The 26,197-nt window shown below is 41.7% G+C and overlaps 1 protein-coding gene across 1 annotated transcript; it reads right to left on the reverse strand.

Annotated features, from left to right (window-relative positions):
- Positions 1 to 1,144: 1,144 nt before the first annotated feature.
- On the reverse strand, positions 1,145 to 22,133 carry LOC125729034 (synapsin-1-like; the record flags this gene model as incomplete). The annotated part of the gene is made up of 12 exons (XM_049005596.1): positions 1,145 to 4,210; positions 6,383 to 7,106; positions 7,419 to 7,518; positions 8,011 to 8,160; positions 10,847 to 10,949; positions 12,012 to 12,086; positions 13,112 to 13,254; positions 13,854 to 13,916; positions 18,385 to 18,474; positions 19,441 to 19,597; positions 21,449 to 21,540; positions 22,076 to 22,133. Coding segments are annotated over 12 exons (1,894 nt in total), but the record flags the coding sequence as incomplete, so codon positions are not given.
- Positions 22,134 to 26,197: the final 4,064 nt, after the last annotated feature.

Below are 26,197 nucleotides of genomic sequence, written 5' to 3' on the forward strand. Positions count from 1 at the left end.
TTTAATATCCTCCAGTCTGTGCTGAGGGGAGTGTAGATGGGCGCTGAAGTCTCCCAAATTGTATTTCTATTACAGTTAGGGAGGAAAGTAGAAAACGTGATTCATTATGTAAAGTTAACCATTACATCACAGTTTTACGGTCTTTGTCAGAGCATAAAATGCTGCTGTTCACTGCATTAGTGTTCATGTTTGAAAACATTGAGAGGCAATCAAAGATATTGCTGAACTAAATTGAAAGCAAACAAAAAAAAAAGTTTTAAAAAGTTTAGGTTACTTTGTAAGATTAGGATATTTTTCACGGGGCAGCATTTTCACAGTGAGATCATCCATCCAACCATTTTCTGAACCACTTGTCCTGTTCAGGGTCATGGGGGGGGGGGGGGGCTGGAGAATGGCTACGGGCGCAAGGCAGGGAACAACCCAAGATGGGGCACCAACCTATCGCAGGGCACTTGCACACACCATTCACTCACACCTGTGGGAATCGATAACTCCAATTAGCCTCAGCATGTTTTTGGAGTGTGGGGGGAAATCGGGGTACCAGATGGAAACCCCACGGCGATACGGGGAGAACATGCAAACTCCACACACATGTGACCCAGGCGGAGACTCGAACCCGGGGTTGACAATGCAAACCACATCTCACAGTGCAATCATTCCACAAAGCAGGATTTCTCAGTTTGCTGGGTTAACCTAAGCTAGAAGTCATGACTGTCCAGTAAGGGGGGTTGCTTATGGACTTTCTAGCTTAGGTTAAGCCAGCTGACTGAGAAATCTTGCTTTGTGAAACACCTCCCAGGTCAGTGTTATGCTCGATCATTTGCTTCATCCGTTTTTTTTTTCGGTGTCTCTGTGAAAGAGTTTGATTAAGCTCTCAGTCTCTCTTCATTACCTGTTCTCTAAATTCACGCCTAACCTACGATGTGTCAAACATTCCCCCCCCCCAAGAGATATTTCTGGCATGTTGCATTTATTTTTTTTTTCCTGTTGGCCGGCTACACAATCACTAACTGTTGATACTACCGTAACTTAACAAAATGTTAGTCAGTTCCCCAAAGAGATCAGCTGTAACTATAGATTAAACTCTTGTATTGGCAGATGACGTCTGAGACTATTTATATTCATCATACTTTATTCAATGTCTTCTATTTTAATTTTCTCAATTTCTATAGAATATTTTTCACAAATATTAAGCTATACTGACAGGTACATCATAAACATTTATACACATAATATACTACAACATGATATACAATTATTCAATTTAACATTATATATGTGTATATATAATGTTATATATAATTCCATAGATAGACATTTGTTTTATATAACAGCTAAGCATCAGACAAACACTGATCAATCACCTGAAAAATGTCATTGCACAATGGATAGATATTTGATAAGACATTCAAAATTGTTTACGCACAACAGAAATTAAACTCAGCCATCAGATGCAGGAAAATAAGTTCAGTAAAATTAAATCAATACAACAGACAAGATGTGAAATATAGTTCTTTCAGTGCTTTAAATGCATAATAGAAACATTTTTAAATATCACTCTGAGTGTGAGCAGTCATATGTGCCTGTGTTTTATAAACACTCACTATAGTTACCAAGATGGGCTTAATATACATGATCAGCTTCCTTATATCTTTAAATAAGGAAGTGAACCCCTGAAGTGGTCATTTAGCCAACTTTGCTCAACACTTCCCCCTATAGGGTAGTGATGTTAAACCGAAAGACTTCCCAGAAATGTGCAGAAACATTACCCACAGTATACAGGCATATAATGAGGTCGTAGTGTTCATGACCACCTGATTGTATATGCTCATTGTACGTTACTAAGAAATCTGAAAGCTTGCAGTTGTGTAGACGCTTGGGATCTAATATTCCAGAAGGTGGCGCTGTAATCAAATAAAACATCATTCAAAGCAGTTATTACTGACACCCCACAGAAGAGGAAGCTCAGAGCATAGCTAAGTGTCTAAAACAGCTATCATATTAAAGGAATATTATATCTGTAATATAAAATGCTATATAATATCTCCATTCTGTTTTAACCATATCATAAATAAACCACTAGGTACTGATAAAATAATTTGAGACTAAACATGACAGGATGTGGGAAGAACAGTGGGCATTCAGTCAACACATTTTAAAATACAGGCACAGCCATGAAAAAGAAGCATCGCAGGGTTGCATCATTCATTATTCACTACCTGTACAACACTTGGGGTTATGTCTTACAGTACAACGTTCACATGTTTATGCACTAATTTTCACAAAGGATTACTGTGGATGGGGGGGGGGCAGTAATGTATGGGGAAGAGGCCATGGATCGGGTCCCAAGACCTTATCGAAAATTCCTGCACTGTGCACACCAGTCTTCTTGCAACACGAGAATTTGAGCTTTTTGCCAACGATGTATAGAAAATAAAAGACGTCAAACTTTCTTTTTTTTGGAGGACAAAAACTAAAATTATGTAGTTCTCCATCTGCAATTGGTGTTTGCACCATAATATGCAGATATGAACACTAACCCACTGCTGTTCCTCAAAAGAGACCTCAACTGTCCTTGGGAACTAGTGCCAAGTAGCATGGCCTTTCCAAGAAGCAATGTAAGCTCAAGAAAAGACTTGAAATGAACACTAACTGACTCATTCCAACTTTGCCCTCATCGTAAATAGGCTGCAACAACAAAAACAACAAAATGGTTCGAACCCCTTCTTTTCAGAAGTATGTAGCAGCACTTAAAAACACAACACACTTCATTTGTAGAGAACTGGGGGGGGATCCACAATCCACAACCACTTTGCTGTTTACTTTCTTACGGACTTCCCTGAGACAAAACGTCTGAGCTTGATTGATCGTTGGGGTAGGAGATGCATGTTAAGGGGAGTGGAGAGGCCAAAGAGGGATGCAGCAATGGCATATTCACGACAAACAACACAGGACAGTTTCACAACAGCTACTTAGGCGTGACAACAAGCTGACAAGCTCCACAGTGGGTGGGGGTGGTGACAGGGTGTAGCACCTGCCCCGTTTTCCCACATCGATGACCCATTGGAAAACAGGAAGAATAGGACCATGGACCCTGGTGCTCTCACCACAAGCACAGGACTTTGAGTTGTACATTGTCATGCACAAGACTTGTTTTATTTCCATTATCTATGGATTAGTACACTTGTCACATTGCTAATAGAGGAATGTGATGTTTTGTGTCTCTAATATGGAAGTTGAATAAGACAATCTTTAAAAACATGGCGTTTCATTTGCGAGTCCTTGTATTCCTAAGGGTTGATTTTCATCATATTATAGCCTTTTGTACTCCAAGCAATTTTCCAGGCTTGGTAAATTTCCGTAAAATGATGTGGCTACTGAACTTTATCCAGATTTAAAATAAAACACCCTCCATATATCTAACAGCCTGCATGATTTGGTCTGAGATGGTATCTCTTGGTCTAGACTCAGTGCACAACTTTACAATCAACTGAAAGACCCAGCTGTATGGAAAAGGTAGATATAAATATACTATTCATCTATATTTAAAATAAGAAAATAAAAACAGATTTGGGCTGTCCATTGAATCTTTCAGTGCATCGCGAAGTGGTTAGTGCCCAGTGATGGAGGGTTGGTAGGAGAAAAAGGACAGAGACAAGAATCCACAGCTGTGTTTGCCTTTTTTTTGTGACAGTCCACGACCAAACATGCAAGTTGAGAAGAAGGATGTGCGGATGAGCAAGCTTCTTTTGTAGAAAGTGTCTTGGAATGAAGGAGACAGCGGAGCTGCAATCTGGGCCACTCTAACATAGTTCCACCCAGGTGCCTGCTGGCCCATTTCTAGTATTGATGCTGAACAGTGCAGGCAGTGTACAGTTTTGTGAATGCACATACTTTCCAAAGGATTTTAGCCTACATCTATAGGAAATGGGCAATGGAGTGGGCTTCCTCCATTGCTCTTTATGGTGTCGGGGACTGGGAGAGGTGGGTGGCAGTGGGTGGGGTGTTTCTTCATCGGTCAGTCAGTCCGTCCGTCTGTCCGTCAAGCTGTGAGAGAGCCACTGCGGCAGCTCAGTCTGAGAAAAGGCTGGCGAAGGACTTCCGCAGGTTGCGGATGGTCTCAGCCTTCACCTCATCCTGGCTAAGGCTGGAACGGGGAGCTGCCGAAGTGTCTGGAAGGTTGAAGGCATTGGTAAGAGACTGGGATTTGCTACAAAGAGAGGAGAATGGCAATAGAGGAGAGGAAAAGGCTATTAAACTCATGCAGCAACCCATGGAATGGGGGGAGGGGTGAGGCGGCGACAGAGCAGCTAGATGAGTTTTGTTTACGACGTGAAGATATTTCAGTGACAATGACAGGTCTGTGTGCTACAGTACATCACATTCGCTTAAAAAATTGTGATTTATTAACACTTAATAGATAAGCACATATACGTGTATATACTGCACTCTATAAATCTTTTAAAAACATGGAAATATTAATTGTGAAACAGTTTCAGCTGAAAAGTACACACTTTTATATCAGTAATGATAATTACGATAAAAACTGTTTTGATGTTCAGGGTAAGAAACTGAGCAGGACAATCAAGCAAGGATGCACAGTATAGACTCGAGTAATTAGACATTTACCATCAGTTCTGAAGTGTCACATTAAAAGTTCTATAGACATATGCCATGATAATTTTCCCTGTCAGAGCAAAACCACTATGTCTCTTTGCTTTCTATACCCTAACTAAATTCATTTCATATTATTTGTTCTCTCAGGTTTCCTGCTAATTAAATTCCAGACCTGATTACATTCAATGTTGCAGACACGCAGAATTTGCCTGTTCATTGTGCTGTATATCGGTTTGAGCAATGCTCCTTTCAGGATATTTTATATGGAATGGGCTAAACTACATATACACACACAACTACAGCCCCCTTTTCTGAAATGCAAGCTCCATTTTACTCAAACCCCTACGTCAATGTGCCATTTACCAATTTTTCCATTAGCAATAAATATTAAAAAGCATTATGTTTCAATAAAGATGCCACATGTTGAATCACAATCAGATCAGAATCACAATGCACCAAGACGAAATCCATTTACAAGGTAACACAGTTATTTGATTTTGATTCTGTGTAAAATTGCAATATTTCATTATTTTCTGTTTTTAACACAAATAAACCTTTGAGTTATATCCTTCCTTTCATTAGGAGACGACTAAACAAGTCTTCTAACTAAGCTATGCTAGTTACCTGCTGGGTGTTTAATTAAACTATCCTGTTTTACCAGTTCCTATTCCATACCAGAAAAACAATTCCTTCAGTAAGACTTCAATTACTGAATACAAGCCTAACCGTTTTAACTAGTTGAGCTAATTAATGTAATTTTCTCACTAGCAGGAGGGAAGAATACTTTCATAGCCACTAGCCACTTTTCAACTATTTTTTCCCTTTACAAGCAGGCTGAATCAGTCCTCTAAGCCAGTGTTTCCCAACCCAGCCCCCCAGAAAGTCCGTATTTTTGCTCCCTGTTACCTCCCAGTAGGAATATTGACCTTCTTATGGGGTAAGTCTAGTGACATAACTAGCAGGTTCAGGTTAAGAGCGGCTTGCGATGTGAGATGTAGGCATGTGATCGTGATGGACGTGCTGTAAACATGCTAGAATGACAAAGCAGGTGTTGCAAGTCAAGGAGACTTGGCAGTACCTGGAGGTTGGTATACTGCATGGATCATATGTTTGTAAGGTAAAATGTAATACAAAGGTGAATATAAATATATCATTTTCAAATATTATTTAGGAGTTATATTTTTACCTTCTGTGGCTCATTCTATCAAAAAATAAGAGCATTTCGCATTGTTCTTTGGCAGTGAATGTTCACAACATGATCCAGAGTTTGTGAGGCAGTTCACTAAAGAACTAAAGTTGTATTTATGCAAGGCCGCAGATAAGCCACAACAGGAGAAGTGTACAAATGGGAAATATGTGCAGTCCTTGGCCTGAATGGAGATGGATTTTAAGGGGAACTCCTCCCACAGTTACGTGCAAGCGTAGCTTCCACACAGTTCATATTCTGCCTTAACACATTTCCTTTATTTACCGTGTGACCCGAAAGAACCGCATGAACATGCCTTACCGTAAATTTAGACTGGACAGTGTTCTATAGGCATGACTGTGAGGAAAATGGTTTCATCGGCTCGGGGATGAGAAACGCATCTCCACCTCTTTTCTGAGAGCTAATGAGCGAAGCACATGGTCTATGCCCTTACACATAGCCATTCAGTGAACGGAAAGAGGTAAAGAATGTTATTAAAACATCACGATAAGGTGCCAGTGTGACTGTCATAAGCTTTTTACCACAGGAAGGGGTCACTGCCACCCCAACGGCTCTTACTTGAGCTGGGGAGGGGCTCCCATCCCTGGGTGATCCTGGCTGGGCTTTTGTGGGGGTTGGGGCTTCTGTTGCACAGGTGGGCGAGTCCCACCTGCACCAGCCACGCTCATCGGGCCCCCCTGCCCCTGAGCTGAGGGCCGGGGCTGCTGGGTGGTGGGACCAGGGCCGGAGCTGGGGCCAGCTCCCGTGGCACGACCCTGCTGCGATGCCGGCCTTTGCTGCTGGGGAGGAAGCGCCCCCCCTTGTGCTGGCTGCCTGGCTGGCTGGCCCTGCCTCTGCTGAGGGGGGCGCTGTTGCTGTGGTGGCTGACCGCTGGTGGGTTTAGGGCTCGAGCCTCCTGGAGGGGGGCGTGGCTGCTGCTGCGGCTGCTGAGGAGTCGGCTGCTGCTGTTGCTGCTGCTGCTGTTGCTGCGACGGCTGCTGTTGCTTCGACAGCTGAGGGGAGCTGCTGCTCTGGCTGCGTTGGGGTGAACCCTGCATGGGAGGGCCCCTCACCTGCTGCTGAGCACCCTGGCCAGGTGGGCGTGGCTGGGCAGGGCCCCCAGGACCGGTTTGCCGCTGTTGCTGGCTAGGGATAGGCTGGGGTGGCTGCTGTGACCCAGGGCTAGTTATATGTGGCTGGACCTGGGGTGGGGGTTGGCTCAGGCCCTGTGGGGAAGGGCGTTGCTGAGAGGGGGGGCCCTGCCGGGGGCCCTGAGAGCTACTAGGAGGCTGCTGGGGGCCACCTAGAGTAATGAAAGAGAGAAAGAGTCAGGGTACACTGCCAGACCATATGAAGGTAAGAAAATACCCCATGCTCTAACCTCCACAATCAGGAGAACCGTATGTTAAAGCAGCAGTAGAGTATTTAGCAGAAGCAAACCTGCTGGCAAAATGTCAGGCCTTTGCTTGCTATGAACAGACTTAACCTGTGAGGATTAATTCCAGGAAATGGCCCAAGTTATGATGCCATTTTCAAAAAAAAAAAATGTTTTCCCTTTGTATTTGTTGGATTACGCAACTGTCATTACTTATTCACAAAATGTGCAATACCTCACCTTGAGGAGGGGGGCGCTGTTGAGCTGGTGGTCCTTGCTGGGCAGCCTGGGCCTGGGGTACCCTCTGCTGTCCCTGAATGGGCTGAGGGGATACCGCTGGCTAAATTAGGAAAGTGGGGACACACTGTTAGTGCCATGGGGAGAACCAGCAAGGCTGGAGGTTTGCTATGGATGAGGATTATTTGTGCCACCTCAAGTAAAGTGTTACCCTGTTATTTATGAGGGAAGATAAGCTTATAATAACTTTTAAAAACTACATCTTGAAGAAATGAAGCACCTAGAATGGAAAAAGGTGAGACATTTGCAAAAATGTGGGAAACAAAATCTATTGTTGGAAAACGGAGATCTTCATTACTTTGTCAGATGGCATGTGGGAGACTGATAAAAAGAAGAATGTGGTTAGAACTCTGACTGCTTTGTCCATGCGTCATATTTGATGCAAGACTAACAATATAGTTGTTATTATTGCTACTAAATGACTGCAGAAAAATGGATGCCAGAATCAAACAGTCACAGGTTAAAATCGACTCTCACTAAAAGTCAATCTAATTGTATCTAAGGTCTTCTAGCTATGAATGTAGGTGAGGATCACCTGTGCTGCCTGGCCAGCAGTGGGACGTATGGGTGAAGGGACAGGGGTACGTGGGATAGCCTGGTTCATCTTGGAGATGACTAAGTCAGCAATCAGGGCACGATCCTCGTCCTGCTGGTCCCCTATTAGAGGCATGGAACAGCCCACCACCTGAGACAGGAAGCACAAGAAAAAGTCCAGACACCATGTGACTGCATAGAGAGCAAGGCCAGAGAGAGATTGTATGTGACCATGTGAAGAGAGTAGAGCAGAAGGAGAAGCACCATGTGACTAAGAAGTGAGAAGGAGAGATGTCACATTATCACATGGAGAGAGAGAGCGGGAGGAGGCACGCAGAACAAAATGGCCACCAACATGGGATTTCAAAAATTTATTTTCAGACAAAATGTTTTGAATTTCCTTTTTTAAGATGTCTCCTGCACTTGTTCTGCTAAGGTGACCACAGGACTAAAGAATTGTTTTAAAAATCATACCTGCTTGTCCTATGCTGGGGCAAAGAGCCTATCCCAAAAGCTACAGCCACAAGGGGAATAAACTTGGACGGGGTGCCAACCCACCACAGGTCACACACACCATTCACACCTATGGGCAGCCCCACGATGGCATGAGGAACATGCAAACTCCACACGTCAAGCCAGGGCAGAGACTCAAAACCTTGTCGCAGAGGAATGAGGCAACAGCGCTAACCACTGCACCAACTAGCGATGGCTTTATAGCCAATTAAGATAAAAACTAATATTTACTGTGAATGTGGCCCCTAAAATACTGCCATAAAACTTCCCCCTAAAGCTATGGCTGAAGCACATCACACAGCATATTTACATGCATGCTAAGAAAACTCAAGTGCTGTGTTAGTCGGACTAAAACCAGATTTTTAAAGTACATGTAAACATGTTAGTCTGACTGAGATCACACTAAATCGAATTTCTCAAACTTGAACTAATACACTAAGACACCAAGATGTGATTGGGAGGTGATTTACTCCATGTACACATCCAATCGGACTCAAACTGCCTAGGGACTCTGAACATACTCCAAAGTTCCACCTCCCCAGCTGGTATGCTGAAGAAGCAAGGAGAATAGCAGTGGACAAGTACAGCACTGTCAAGCTGTCCAATTCACTGCTAAAGGGCATTTTTTTCACTGCACCTGGTATCGTATTTTTGGTACTTCAACAAGGTACCAAAAATAATGTACTTCAAAGTGTTGGTTTTCCACTGATGTAAAAACTGGTACTGCCGCTGAATGACATCAAAACGTAAAGCAGGGTGTTTTGTACTGAAATCGAAAAATTGGTGTACTGTATTATAGGGCAGAATGATGTGTGATATTAATACCAACATTGAATGTTATGCAATTCCTACATTGTTAGTCAGCGAGATTAAGATCAGGCTTTTTCTTACCTTCAATTTGGTATGGATATTATAGTGCAGTTTAAGCATTTTTACTCTGTCGTAGGAAAAAAAACCTAGTACATTTTGCAATTTTAATGATTATTCCTTTTCACGATTATCTAGTACGTTTAAAAATCAGTTTAAAGTTTACCTCCGCTGTTTTTGCATGAGTGCTGCATGTTACTTCTAGTTGTATTACTTCATTTGTCCTCGCATCTATTATCATAAATTTTATTTTGTATGTTTTATGTCTGTAACACAATAGGTCAACCGGAAAAAGCCATGATAAGCTGAAAGGATCCATTTTCGTCACCTATTGCAGTGGAGTCAGACATACGTCTGCACGTATACTGGGACAAGGACAGTAGCTTGCTTAAATGGCATAGTCAAGCTATAACCATAGCATTGTAACAGATGGTGTCCTGCACTGCTAAGTACACCGCAGTGCATGGACTGATGACGAACTTGCTGCAAGACTCCGGGATGTCTGTCAAATGAATTTTCATGGAAAGGTACTTCTCAAGAATGCTCTTCCATTACACCCAAAGGTTATAATAAATTCCAGAACTGAAGCTGGTAAAATGCATTAAGCTCTGATTATTTATTAACTAGAAATTAGTATAATGCCATTTTGTCTGAGCACCAGAAGAAAACTGCAGCATATCTAGCAACACAGTCTATCTCACATCCTATGCTTAAGCACCACACTGTGCCTTGCCTTACTGCAAATTCCAACTCCTACATTCGAAAAATAAAAGTGCCTTGTGTCACGAAAGCACACCAAGGTAGGCATTATTAAAATCAATGTCAGACAAAGCAGGATTCTGGCAGCATTGCAGGATGCTCCTTAGTCAGATAATATCTGCACAAAATGCCCTTGTCGTGCGCGTTGTGCCGAGTAAGAAGTTCTCAAGCTGTGGAACGCTGCAGTAGGAGATGCTGTTTTATAATTCATGTTATAATTGAATGAAAGACCACTTCCACAGAGGCCTGCAGCTCAGCACGTTCCAAACACTTGAAGCAGTTCCAAGCAGCGTGACTTTAACGAGAGAGGACTGCAGGGGACGCAGTTGCCAACCCAGGCAAGCAGAGGAGCGGACCTCCCAGGAACAATTCCCTCCCACTGGGAAGACAATGTCACGCACCCAGCAGGAGACTGGAAATCTGCTCTGACAGCAGCTGCGATGCTCACACTCGCCAAACACAGAAAGATCAAAACTTAGGGGCACCGTTCTTAAGAAGCTGATAGCTTAGTCTGTTATGAAAAATTTAGAGACTGATTTGGAGTGCATCTGAGACCACCATACCTAGAGAGACCTTTAAAGAAAATTCTTAAATGGGTTTTGAAGGATGTCTAAGCAGAAACGTACTGGTCTTAGTGCAAATGTAGAATTTGTCACATTAGACATACAGGCTTCGACTCGTGATCTCCAGCCTCTCACCTCAATGATGTAATCTCTTCCATCTTTACCATGAAGAGCCTCCACTGCACAAATGTCCAGGCCTCCGAAGACCTCAGAGCAGGAATCCACCCACATGCGATACCTGGCAGCCAATCAGAACGGTGAATACAAACAAACCAAATGTCAAGAAATATCAGCAAACCAATCACAGGTGGAAAGAGAAACAAGCTATCCTACAAGTGATATCTGCAAGCCAACCCTAAAATAGATGTGCTGTATCGTGTTCGACCTAAGCCATACCTATCTATTGAACGTATAGAATTCGTACCAAGGCATTCTCGTCTATTGCATATTAACAGTCAGATAAAACCGGAGCTTGTGGAAATTTACATGATGAGTCTGAAGAAACGGCTAACTGTATCTGCCTGTGTGTGCTGTTTTGATGGGGGCAGTCGTTTAGAGCACATGCAGACCATGCTGCAGACTGATGCGTCAACACCTGCTAGGTAGGTGAATCAGGCAGCATTCGCTGCTCCAGATCTCCATCTGAGCTGCCTAAAGCCCTCCCTCACTTGGGGATGGGTGACCAAAGTCTCACCAGGACACATCCAAGGGGCAACGGCCCATTTTATTTGACTGGGAGGAGGGTATAATGATTCCTACACCTTATATAAATCAAATGCCCTACACATTTAACCGAAACACGGCTCTAAAATGAATCCTTCTCAGTGAAGACACTTTAACAAGCTCAGGCTCCCTGGACCGCAAAATGATAACGTGCATCCTGGCAGAACTAACTTCTGGGTGACAAAAGATGTATGAACACTGGAGGGAGTTGGGGGGTTCAGCCTGACACTTAAATCTGACTGGTCTTTGGGGGAATCTACAAGAACGTACTTTACAAGAACATCCACCCTTACATGTAACAGCTTAATTTTCATTTAGTACTATGGACAGAAATGTAAATCTTCCAGTCCGTAACTTAATTATGCAAGAAGCTGTTGTCACATTTTATCAACAAGCAAGAAACAGCAGAGATCAGATCATCCTTATTGAAAGTGATGACTAAGGTGGCATTTGGTGCTATGGTGTCATCAAATATCGAGGGAATTTGGGCTTCGGAACAAACGTGCCGCAGGCAGGGGGGAAAAACCACAGGAAAGATCAGAATAGAGACAAAGCAGCCCAACCACAAGCGGCTCACCTGTCAGACATGGCCACCTGCTCCAGCATGGCCGATCCCGTGTTTGTTTTCCAGTTTCCAGAAATCGACGTCCTCCTGCCAAACAAAGGAAACTGATCATCTACACTTTCTGAAATCGATCAGGCAGCCCAGGTAATTAAGGCTATAGAATTATAACCTGAATTACTGCGTATAAGTGGCCAGTTAAAGACTTAAAGTTAACTCTCGTTTTACAATCTACACACAACTGACACAAAATATGAGTATGGAAGCCTATTTCAACTAAAGTTACAAAATGATAAGCTACAGTTCATTAAACTTCAAGCAAACAACATGATGGTTTCTGGAAACTGACGTCACTCGTGAGCAGCGTGACATGTAGGGATGTGTATATCGTTTAATTTTTAAAGTTAACGCATGCAGGGCTCACACAGGGTACCACATGAGGGCTATTGAGTGGCTGCCGTAATTGAAAATCAGTAACTTTTCCATCACTTGTTACTCTACTGTAACTTGTAGCACTGGGTCATATGAGCTGCAGCGCTAAACTTGGACAAACTGCCAATTTTCGAAAAACTGCTTGGATATGGGTCCTAAAACAGAAGATGTCCAGGAAAACCCGGACATATGGTACTATGTGGAGCAAGGATACACTCAACAGATTTTATACATATAACTGATTATTCATGGCCGCATCTACTTTGTTCTAACATACATATTGTAACTGTGTGCTATTAAACTTGTAATAACAGTGATACAGTAAGAGATCAAAACAATGACCATACAGGAAACCACAGATAACTAGCAGTGACCTACACCTCACTCTTGATAATGTTTCATATAGAATTTGTGAATAAATGGATACTATTAAAATGCTGGAGGACTCCTGAAAATAAAATCCCAAAGGTGACACAAGAATTTGTAAAATTTCTCTAAAGTCTACTAAAACCCATACTGAAAATGATTGCTTCAATCTCGCTGTGCTTTCTAAATCTGTAAGAGTAAAAGAAAAACAAATATACTCCTAGAATATCTGAAGTCCCGAAAAACGTGGAGCTATTTTACTGCATGACGCTTATGGTCACATGGCATTTTGGTTAAGGTCACCTCATGACACTCACATGTAGGCCTTGTAATTGGTTCCGATCTTTTGGATGCGAATGTCGTACTTGGCATCGATGAAGGGCTCAGAGGTGGCATAGGTCTTCGTCAGGGCCACCACACTAGCAATGTCCTGAAAGTCGTACTGATTGTCCACTTTCACCTGGAGGGACGACACCTCAGTTCAGACCACAGGTGGGCGTGGCACTTCTGTTGGCGTTGATGCGCCAATTTGCAGATCCATGTCAGACAGAGAAGTTCTCACCATGTTTTGCCACATGTTAAGGTAACCAATGTGTGACCATTTCAAAGCATTATGTGCATTAAACGCATATGTCACAGTTCTGTGTGTACATTTCTGTGTGTACATTTAGAGACCCTGCACTGTAGATGTCTGTAAATGTAATTCAACTTATTAATAGCATCTTACGGCATACGTGTCTATGGTAGTACTGTCAATAATCTGGTAGCTCTGCTAAGCTAGAATTCAAGAAGCACCACACCTGGACCTATAAAATAAAAAGTAACGAGGCTGTAAGAAAATGAGGCTCTTCTTCATGTAATTCTAAACCATGTAAAGACTTCTTTATGTGTCCAAGTTGGAAGCTGTATATAAGGCATTCTTCACATCTCAACAGAATCAATGTTAATTAGTCAACTGGATGTTTCAGCGACAAGGCGAGTGCTGAAGAGGCCCAGAAGCCGCTGGCATTGATGCTCCAGGCTTCAGCTGGCATGTTACAGAGAGAGCAGCTGTACTACCTTCCCCATTCCAGAGTGAGCGTGGCCCATCTTCACCACCACGGGGAAGCCTGGAGTTGTGATCTACGGTGTGAGAAAGCAACACCACTTCCCGTTAATCCCATCTCTCCCAAAACAAGCCTGGCAGTCAAGTAAGGCATGTCGGGAGACTATGTATGGCAAATCTGCATTACAACACATGGATTCCAAACAATATGTGCATAATCAGTTAGACTTATTCATCTGGCTAATTCCTGACTGTGCTTCCTTCAACAAAGTGAATTATGTCTCAGAAGGAGGACTGGATGCACTTATATAATTCTGGCTTTCATTTTACGAAAATGGCATTCTGGCTGTGAGCCTCTGGCAAACTACGCAGTTTACAAAATACAGAAATTACATTGCATTAACACTTTCGTGATGTCGGCAGCCAGACACTTTTGCAATCCGCTCTTTCAAAATGTCAGCTTCTGTGCAAACAATGAAATTTCGCTCTTGATTTCTCACAAACGCAATAGTATCTGCTGAACCCAGATTCCACATTTTCTGTTGTGCTACCTTACCTGTAATTCCCTAAATCCAGTGTTCCTTATGGCCTGGGGCCTCTTTTCTCTTAAAACACTAGTGCCCCCTTATGTTCCACATAGGTAATGCCCTACAATCCCAATGGGACTGTAGAGAGTTTGATATTGGGTGGAAGGAGGGAGGACGCAACTCAATAATTTAAATACAATGACCTGTTTATTGACGTCATGAATGAATTCAAGTTAAATATTTGTGTGTACACATCCCCTGCATCCCTCCTGGTCCCTACACCCCTGGTTAAGCACGTGTAGACTTGCACATAGCGTAAGGTCCCCTGGTGAGTGTGTAATGAGCCGTGCTAAAGACACCTACATGGCAGGTTTCACTATGAGGCTTTCTGGGTCTTAACCAAAAACAGAAAAAGAAGAACAAAAAGACACTATACAAACTCAACACTAAAATCATAAGTATCTTATCTTCCTAATATGACGAACATATTGCACTATTGCCTTAGGGAAATACAAAAAAATACATTAATGTAAGAAATGGTTGCTAGTGACCTTTAGAAAGCACATCTTAAGCGTGAGAGCTTATAACAGCTTTGGTGTTAGAAATATTAAATTTAAAAAACACACACAGAATACACTGCATGAAATATGCAGCATACTACTCCTGCTTAACCTTCTAAAACCCGATTAGTGTAGCAGTGCCGTTGCCTAGCAACTTGTGTAGATATATTCTGGTATGCGTCGCTTTTCAAAATGCTTCCTCAAAAAGCCGTTCCATCATGGTATGCTGAATTCATCTGCAGGGCTTAGTACTAGTGCCCCCCCCCCCCTTGATTTACAAGACTCAGAAGACAGAAAATCTATATCTCACAAAACTGAACTGCACAGAGGTTTAGGACACGTTAGCCATAAATAATAATAATAGCAATAAATGCATACATTTTAAGTATCTCACTTAACGTGGTTCAGCTCTTCACGGTACAAATCACCAATAAACATACAAGGGCTGCACCAAATGTCCTGCATCTGCATGGTCATGACTGTAAAAGAGCTTTGGCCTGGATTTGCAGCTTTGGCCGAAAAGAGTAAAGGATTTATCAATTTATTTGATGAAGCATTACATCATTCCTTGAAAAAAAAACATAGTGTTGAGGTCTTCATTATGAACAAGCTTTCACAAAATGTTTCAAGCATGCAGTGGCTGTCCAATGGGCTACACCTGATTTGCATGCCCTCATGAGGTCCCTTGTGTGATCCTTACGAAGAGTGTCAGGGTTGTACATAGCAACCACTAACAGAGTCATGCTATATCCACCTGGAAACTTCCATTGCTTAGTAGTTCAGGCCACAAACTCACAGGGATCGGCTGTTGGTAAGCAACACAGCGGATATTTTCCACATGATTTTTAATATGACATGATTCAGCCCATAATAATAAATATTTTATTGGTATCTGGTTAGCAGCAAAAATCAACATTATTACAATGACCAGCTACACTGTCAGCTGCATCCTAGCTTCAAACCACACAAGGCACTGGGACTATCCTGACGTGCACAACATTAAAAACACGTCTGTCTGACACACTTGTCATGTATGTAGAATTGTCTTGTATGAAGTAAGCATGTATATGCCATGTTCACGAAAAGTCTTGGAATGTTTGCTTAATTCAATAAAAATATTCCACATTTATTGGTTTCATAACAAAATCATTACTTTATTGTTTTGTGTATAAAAATATATATATCACATTATAAACAGTCAGTAGTCTTAAGTAAAACATTCATTTCAAGTAGTAATAAACTGAAACTCAAACTATAATTCTTAAAGTGCTGTTCTGAATTAAATACGTTCATTGATAAACAGTCAACTGGGTGCTTAATATTTCTTTGGGAGATGATTACTACAATTGCAATTAATAGCAAAATGGCAAGAACAGAACTAAATGAATCAGTCAAAAAGTGATGACACTTAATAAAACGTGATGGTATGTTGATCATTGCATTTGAATGGACTTTTGTTATAAAACCAATAAATTTGCAACATCGCTACAAAATGAGTCCCAAGACTTTCCATGGGCACTGTGTGTGTTTGTATATACACTATATGGACGAAAGTATTGGGACATACCTCATAATCATTGAATTCAGGTGTTTCATTCAGACCCATTGCCACAGGTGTATAAAATCAAGCACCTAACCATGCAGTCAGGTTTACAAATATTTGTGAAAGAATGGGTCGTTCTGAAGAGCTCAGTGAATTCAGGCATGGTACTACCATAGGATGCCACCTTTGCAATAAGTCAGTTTGACAAATTTCTTCCCCACTAGATATTCCACGGTCAACTGTAAGTCATATGCAAAGTGGAAGCCTTTAGGAAGAACAGGAACTCAGTGGCAGACCATGTAATGAAACAGAGCGCAGTTGACGAATGCTGAAGTGCATGGTGCGTGAAAGTCCCTAGTTGACTTAAGACTCCCTCTGTTGACTTAATAAATGCAGAGTTCCAAACTTCCTCTGGCATTAACCCCAGCACAAAAACTGTGCGCCGGGAGCTTCAAGAAATGGGCTTTCATCGCTGAGCAGCTGCATGCCTCACACTACCAAGAGCAATGGCAAGCGTCAGATGGAGTGGTGTAAAGCCACTGAACTCTGGAGGAGTGGAACCGTTTTCTGTGGAGTGACGAATCACACTTCTCTGTCTGGCAGTCTGATGGATGAATCTGGGTTTGACGGATGCCAGGAGAACCTTACCTACCTGACTGCACTGTGGTAACTGTAAAGTTTGGTAATGGAATGATAATGGTATAGGGTTGAGGTCACTTAATTCCAGTGAAGGGAACTTTTAATGCTTCAGCATTGAGACATTTTGGACAATGCTTCCAGCTTTGTGGGAACAGTTTGGGGAAGGCCCTGTTCTGTTCCAGCATGACTGTGCCCCAGTGCACAAACCAAGGTCTATAAAGACATGGTTGGGTGAGTTTGGTGTGGAAGAACTGGCCTGCACAGAGCCCTGACCTCAATGTCACCAAATACCTTTACGATGACCTAGAATGCAGATCGTGAGCCAGGCCTTCATGCCCAACATCAGTGCCACAATGCTCTTCTGAATGGATTGCCAAAATTCCTAAAGACACACTCTATGCGAAAGCCTTCCCAGAAGAGTGGTAGCTGTAATAACTGCAATCAACATCATGTTGATACCTATGGAATGGGATGTCATAACAGTAGGTGTAATGGCCAGGTGTCCTGACACTTTTGTCCATATAGTGTGTGGATATAGTATACAGTATAACATCTACTACCTACACCAGTTATAGGAACACAATAACAATGGTGGTTGAGTCCCCACAATCACCTCAGTGGACCTCTCACCATGCTCTTGAAGCTGCTTTCCTGGAGGTGGTGTGTATTCATAGAACTGAGCTCTGTTCTGCCAGACAATGCCAGAGTGCTAATGCATGACTCAGCCAGTGTTGATGCTCCATGCTTCATAATGAGAAGCCCAGGCTCCATCTGGCCCAACTAACTGTTCAATTTACTCATTACAGTCTCATATAGCAGCCCTGGACTGATGACAGTAATTACGCAAACCCATTTTTTCTTCATTGGCCTAGAAAAGTTTACCAACAAAGTCTATTTCCCTTCATTCCAACCGCTTCCCAGTCTCCTATCATTTCAGATACTGTTTATGTATTACATCTGCTTTAGCAAGAGACATGTTCAGAGCTAAACATATTTGAATTTTGCTTATCTAGTAACCTTGATATCGGGGAACATCTGACTCTCCAGAGCATAGCAACTGCTTCCTCTCCTGGGAAATCCCACCAAGTTCCAGTCCATAACGTCTATTTTTCTAAAATATAATCCTGAGTGGACCTGTGTGCTTGAAGCGTGACATGCAACATAGACATGGCTCAGGCTCAGGCACAGTGCAAGACTGCATTTCTCACAGTTTGATCCCCCCATCCTTGGAGGGTGGGTGCAGATGGTGCCTCTGTAGGGGTAGGAGCACACTCACCATCTCCCTGTGGTTGGGGTAGTAGATCTGTTCAATCAGCGGGAATTCCTCAGGCCCCAGCTGCTTATACAATCTGGACATTTGAGCAAACTGCAAGAGACAAGCAGTAGCATGTTAGCCTGCAAGTCTGCAACTGTCATCACACTTGTGAACAGGAATAGCATGTTAGCCTGAAAGTTATTAGTCTCAAACGTAAGCATAGCATGTTAGCATACAACAGTTATTAACCTCATACAGAGAGTTATCATGGCAGCCTACAGAGCCATCAGCCTCATTCACAAAGCTAGAATGTTAGCCTGCAATGTGTTATTACCCTCAAACACAAACATGCCATGTTAGCCTGCAGCTGCTAATAACCTCATACAGAGTTAACAGTCTCATATTCAGGAATAGCCTGCAGCAGTTATAAATTGCACACACAAAGACAGCACGTTAGCCTCAGACAGCTAAAAATCTCAAACATGCATATAGCATGTTAGACTGTAACGATAATTACCCACATACAGAAAGATATCATGTGAGCATGCAGAGCGATTAACCTCATATGCAAAAATAACATGTTAGCATGCAACAGTTGTTGCCCTCAGACACAAGCATCACATGTGACACTGTAACATTACAATTCCTACAGAGATAATTATATTACCCTTAGACTTTAGAAAGTTAATAAAACTGGGGTTTTGAAAATTCTTCCTGAAATTCCACAACTGCAAATGTTCTTTCATATTCTATAGATGTCATGTTCTTCACAAGGCAGAAATCCATATAACAAGTTTAAGAACTGTGAGGGACAATAAAAGCTAATACACTGTGCATTTCATTTGCTTTTTTGATGTTCTTCCAGAAGCATATGAATAGATGCAAATTAGCACAAAAAACACACCCACACAAAAATGGGCAGATATCGACAAGATCACGACTCCGGTGCATTAAAGCTGAACCACTCCTCTCTTTTCAGTGGGCTGCTTGATGCAAAAGTATCACACTGGTTCTTCAATCTGAGAGCATTCAGATTAAACTAGAAAAGTAGCAAGTATGCATAATTGAAGTGCTCACCACCCATGGCTTGTCACAGAAGTTGTAGACGGAGTGTAGGGAGTTGATGCTCGGCAGGCCAGCATACTGCAGGCCAATGACGATGTTCCGGAAATCTCCATTCTTTGCCATGCTGAAGGCATGCTGCCTGACCAGCACAAAGTCTGGCCGAAAGCACCTGGAGGCAAGATACACGTTAATGAAAGTAACCCATGATGTAAAGCAGAGTTAACACTCATTCGGTTTCTTCCAGGTCACGATGCTCTGACTGAATTTGAAGTGATGTCTGCGTTGTTCCATGCCATTGAATAATTTTCTATTGCTTATTACAGACAAGGCTCAGGGCGGGAGACTAAACACGGTCATTTGTCCAGGGAATGGGAGGAGGGAACAGGGACTTTATGGTTACGAGGCATGAAAGCAAACAGCAGCCATTACTGTGTCCGTACAAAGGCAAACAGAGAGGAAAACTCTGCAGGAAGGGCTACAACATGGTTGGACTGGGAACCAGGGTCCTGGTGCCCCTTCCGGGCTGCTTAATTTTTTATGGTCAGTCCCACCTTGAGATATTCATGCTCCCCCAATTTACTCTTTCATGACTGGTACCATGATTTTACAGAGTTACTATAATAGACAATCACTATAAAAACTATGGATGGCATGTTGGCCTCATACTTGTACGGTTCTGGGATTGAATCCCACCACCTACCATAACCGACATATTGTACATGCTGCTACAATCAATACCATCTATAAAATCTCCTATATTGTCTACTTGAATGCCTCCTGTGTTGGACTGACATCGCATGCAGAGAGAACCCCAACCCAAGTAGACTCCAGGTTACAAGGTGGATGTATGGATATATCAACTATGGATGTTTGGATACATCATCCGACTCATTCCCACACCACTAATCAAAATATCCTACAGAATCCCCACAGACTGATGCTGATACTTTACAGCTACACACAGCAACCACCCACTGCCTCTTCACCTTCTCTTTCAAATAATTTGATGTTTTGTATGGGGGGTATCAACTCAATGCTGTGCACAGTCTCTCTGGGAACTCCGAGCTAACTGAAGTGCTGCTGTTCACATAAGCATCCCCACTCCACGTAAAGCACAATCCCTGGACAATTCTGCTTTTTGAAACAATTGTGGCGAATATTTCAAATTACAATTGCTAGTATCATGTATTTTTAAAATACAGTCAAATTAAATCTGTTTAAACCTATATACGCACCAAAGTCTTTTGATGCAAACACCCACATTTTGTTGTGTTGCCGAAAGACAATTAAGACTTTTCCATTCCAGACTGGTTGCTAGACAACAGCCACAGCTGTAGTAACGTTGCCCAACAACAGACCCTTAGCAACGCTTGTCAGCAATAGCCAGCTGTGCTATGCTCCACTACAGTACCAACGTTACACAGAAATCATTTTATCTGATTATCTTATTCAATTTAATTATAAAATGATGCATTAACAACAGTGTGACAGGTTCATGCTATGTGCTAAATTATATAGAACATTAATAAAGCCCTTTGAGGGCCCATCCATCCAGCAGTCTTACGGAGAATCAAGTGAGCAGGTTTATGTGTATTAATCAGTTCCACCTAACCCTTACATTTTGGCATGTTCTGTTGTAATTTTTCCCGCTCATTTGCACACATTATCTTTTCAGACCCAAAATAACAGTGCTTTGTTGAGTTATGTCCCATCCGCGACCGTCCCTTTATATCCCTTGAATAGGAAGCCTTTGCAACAATTTTTTTTTCTGTCTTTCAGTCCCTATGTCACATGCTCCTGTTTCCGGTCTCTGACATTCATTTATAAGAAATTCGACTTACATTTAAAGTCAACAATTACAGCAACACCAGGACAGTAGAAGATGTACAGCATTTTTGATTAACCTTGTTTGCATTTGTTTTCCTGTCATGTTTGATGTAAGACTATTTGCTTATAACGCAGTGATTAAATCTCCTTCCATGGAAACACAGAAAAACGATTCTAGGGAGCATACACTTACTTTGTCACCTTGTTACCGTTGCGGACTGCTTCAATGTCCACACTATAGCTACCAGTAGCGTGGGCCACCAGGTTGACCTCAGAAAACTCAGCCTGTTGGGAGAGGGGGGGGTGGGCACCAATAGAAAAGAAAACTGTGAAAAACACTGGCGATGAAGGCGAGTCGACTAAGCAAACACAAAGCCACGATGAATTATCAGACAAATCGTAATGAGAGTCTTTGCATGCAACAGGCATCTGACTGGACCATTAGCGGGGAAATCTCACTGAATTCATGCAGCTTATTACTGTGCCTTCCCCTTAGTACAATAACCTGGAATCATCACACAATATGAGTACATATCATATCTATTTCTTAAGACTGACAACAGGATCCTCAGACACATTCATAAAATTCCACAATATCCAAAGTGAAAGCCATGGCAGAAAATAAATACTGAGAATGGTCATTGCATGTCTGGCTCTCACTTAACAATCAATTGTTCTAAGAGTCAAACCTTGTAACCTGCCCCCTATCCTCAATCCCCATAGTCACACATCCCCTGCCCCTGTTCGCTGCTCATCATATGATCTTAAGTTTCATGCTTTACAAGTGATACAGAAATGATTATTCAGTTGCATATCCTACCTGTTCAACTTTGATGTCAAATTCACCATGGATTTTCTTGCCTTTAAAGAACTTAGCCCTGATGGTGAAACAGAGAAACAGAAAGAGTCTTGAGCATGTATCCAGCAAAATGGCATAATGCAATCATCATATATGTGTGTGTGTGTGTGTGTGTGTATATATATGACTGTCACACCCATATTCTAGGTAGAGATAGTATCACTATTTTGTCTTGATTAGACTCACCTGAACAGATGGCAAGGACATAAAAACACTTGGAGTCCCCCGACACGTACACTAACATCTTTGGTAGCATGAACCCAAAGCAGTTGTCATTTTCCCATTCAGCGCTCACATTGTTTAAATAGCAAACGTACTTGCGCCCATCTGATTGCCCGTGGGCAACGATCATAAAACGAGGTGCAGTCAGGTGCGCTTTTGAACAACAAAAACCTGATCTAAAGTCAATAGCGCAGTGTTTGTTATTTTAAGAGTGCTTTACCAAGATAGTGACATGCACCAATATAAGTGTGTGCATAGTGCATGTACACTGCTTGTTACACATTTAGGAACGTGCAGCATCTCACAAACATGCAAAAGATTAAAAATAAAAAGATCGCAATGTGAAAGATAACATGTACATCAAAATATTTTAAGAAATCTGTGTCATAATGGTTCATCTCCGGATCTTCAGCCAGCGAAGCTACATGCCATTATGGTTTATTTGTCATACAGCTTTATTGCTGGTGTTTAATGTAAAATAATGTTTTATAAAAACATTTTGTTCCACTCCCACACGCATCTTATAAGTCTCATCCCATGCCCACCTGCAAAGGAAATATGGATTGTGTTTGCAATCACAGGTCATCGGTCCGCACAAACAAAATCCACACATTTTTGTTTTGTTTCCGTTTTTAGTGCAATTGTCACTTTTGATTTGCTCACACCTGTAGTGAATGTCAGTGTAGTTTGGCACAAGACTGAACACGTGGCCCTGAAATGCCAGCCTTGTGCCCAGCGTGTGACCTGGGATCTTCTATAAATGGACTTGACATGGTGGAATTGGTACATTATTGTTTTGTGACTCAGTTTGTTAAAACCCTATTTTTGATCTTGTTTTCTCTAATAACCAGGATAGAATTGGAAAATTAGAGGTTTTAGAACCACTTGACAGTAGTGATGATAACATGGTTAAATTTGAGGTTAATTTTATTGTCCAAAGAGCTGTCCAAAACAAAAATATTCAGTGTTAGGAAGGCTAACCATAATGGTATGAGACTGAAACTAGAATCTGTAAACTGGATGGAGGTAAATAGGAAAACTGTTGAAGAGGCATGGGAATTTTTCAAAACCACATTATTGCAAGTGCAAGAGGACTTCATTCCTGTTTCCAGCTAAACTAAATCTAAAGTGGTTTACTATGGAAATTAAGAATGAAGTCAGGAAAAAGGGCTCTGTTCTACAAATGAAAAAAAACTAATGATTCCAGAATAAAGCAGGAGTATCTAAGTCTAAAGGTTGAGTTAAAAAATAACATTAGTCTCGCTAAGATGAATGTAGAAATGAAGATTGCATTGGAGGCTAAGGATGATATTAAAAGTTTCTTCCAATAGTTTAACTCCAAAAGAGCTCTAACTGCTGAAATCACTAATCTGCAGGATAGTAAGGGTCTTATAATTGAAAATTAAATTGATATAGTAAATGAGTTTAATGACCATTTCACATGGGTATTCACTGTAGAGGACAAGAGCAATTACCAACTCTTATTACTAATCCTGTGTCGTCTATGACCAGTATATGTATAACTGAGGCTGATGTGCTACAAAGCCTGGCTAAGCTCAAAATAAATTAATCACAGGGTCCTTATGGTATCTTACCTTTAGTTTTAAAAGAGATGAGGGATATTATTAGCCAACCTTTAACATTACTATTTCAGAAATCCTTATCTGCTGGTGTGGTACCTTCTGATTTGAAGCATGCTAATATAACGGCCATATTCAAGAAAGGGAGAAGTAATCCAGCAAATTATGGGTCATTTTAACTGGAAAAGTAATGAAAGCTATAATCCAAGTGAAAATGGTAGATTACCTGGATTCAAATAACATTCTGAGGGATAGTTAACATGGATTTAGGAGAGGTAGATTATGTTTAACTTATCTACTAGTTCTTTGAGGAAGCTGCAAGAGAAATTGATCATAAAAAGACCTATGATGTGATCTACTTAGAATTCCTTTGATGTTGTCCCCCACAAACAGGTCATGCTTAAGATCAAAGCAGCAGGCACAATGTCACAGTGGGCCTGCGCTCATAGTGGGGTACCGCAGGGTTAAATTTTAGGACCACTATTGTTCCCAATTTACATTAATGATATTGACACCAATACATACAGTAAACTGATTAAATTTACAGACAACACCAAGGTGGGTGGTGTAGCAGGTACCAAACTAGCAGCACAGAAGCTACAATGGGATCTTGATTTAATTAGCAACTGGGCTGATACCTGTCAGATTTAACATAGATAAATGTAAGGTAATCCATGCAGGGAGCAGAAATATAAAGTAAGATATTTTAAGGGTTCCACTGAAATAAAGGAAGTTGAATTATGAGAAAGACCTCGATGTGTATGTTGATGCTTCCATGTCCCACTCTCACCAGTGTGGGGAAGCAATTAAAAAGGCCAATAGGATGTTGGGTTACATCTCTAGGTGTGTGGAGTTAATTAATTCCTTGATAATACCCCACTTAGAATATTGTGTGCAAGTTTGTACCATACCTTAAAAAGGACATTGCTGCCTTGGAAAGGGTTTAACGTGGAGCTACAAGAATGATTCCTGGTCTTAGAGGAATGTCTTATGAGGAGAGGTTAGCTGAACTGAATCTGTTTAACCTCGAGCAAAGGAGACTAAGGGGGGACATGATCCAGGTATATAAGATTCTAACAGGTCTGGATGCTATTCAGCCAAAGAGTTACTTCAAATGCCAATGTCCTTCTGAAAGTTTTTCTTTTATTAGGTGAGAAATGCAACATTCTCTTCAGTCAAGAACATAATGATTTGCTTAATTTACAAAAAAAAAAACATATTTGAGAAATGCTTAACTTTTTCCCACTCCTGCAAACTTATGTGGCACTCAATGAAACTCCTATATTGTCTCTTCTGCAATCAAAGCGGTACCATATCTGAGAGAGGTTCTTCATTTATCTGCAGGGTTTGGAGGGTATTTTGTGATTGTCTGGGAACAATTGTCAGTTATTAGGTTACAACAGCCAAAATAATGGAGAGATTGACTGATTCAGGATTTCTGCTGCTTTCTAAAGCCCCAACTTGGAGACTAGACGGACGTCCTCCCTTAGGTAAAGTATGAGAAAAAACTTGCTGGTAAGTTTGGCAACGGGACTTTCAGTGTTGCCTAGGGTACCCTGCTTTTGCTTAACTAGCAACAGCTCAAGCAGACTAGTTAGATCTAGTGGAAAATTCACTGCTGGTTCTGTTAATATAATTATGTAGAGAAAATGAAAGCCAACCATTTGTGAAAAGCAGCACCTATTAATTAACTGGGGTAGTGGGTCAGTATTTCAGTTTAATCCGCTACATCACAACAATGTGCTGAATAAAACAAGTCACCTACTGTCTGTGGCTGCTATCACACTTTTTTATTAACTCTAGAAATATTCTTGACCATGATCTGAAGTATGGAGTTCCACAGGGCTAATCCCCAAAAAGCTATGGAACAAGCTCGAACGTTCTAGTTACAATGACATTTTCCTGGTTTGGCATCCAGTGTTGCCTCTGGTAGGAGTACTCTCATGTTAATCCTCAATAGGTGATGCAGGAGACAGCTGCAGGAGTTGTGTTCCTATGAGACAACTTGACAAAAACCTCTGCAGGGCTGGGAACTGGAGGAACAGGCTCAGGAACAGAAGAAAGGGTGAGGTATATGGATCCCAGCCTGAGAAACTCCACGGGATCGTCAGTTTGGATCAGTCATTCTGTCACGGCAGGGTATAGTGAACGTGAGAAAAGAGGAATATTCCATGGGGCGGCTCCAACTAAAAGGGGTTTAACAGCAAAAAGGAACACAAAGGGGGAAACCACAAAATAAAGGAACCACAGGGGGTCTAAAACAGAACAGGAAAAATTAAGA

The sequence above is a fragment of the Brienomyrus brachyistius genome, unplaced genomic scaffold (genome assembly GCF_023856365.1).
Source record: "Brienomyrus brachyistius isolate T26 unplaced genomic scaffold, BBRACH_0.4 scaffold413, whole genome shotgun sequence".
Classification (NCBI taxonomy): Eukaryota; Metazoa; Chordata; class Actinopteri; order Osteoglossiformes; family Mormyridae; genus Brienomyrus; species Brienomyrus brachyistius.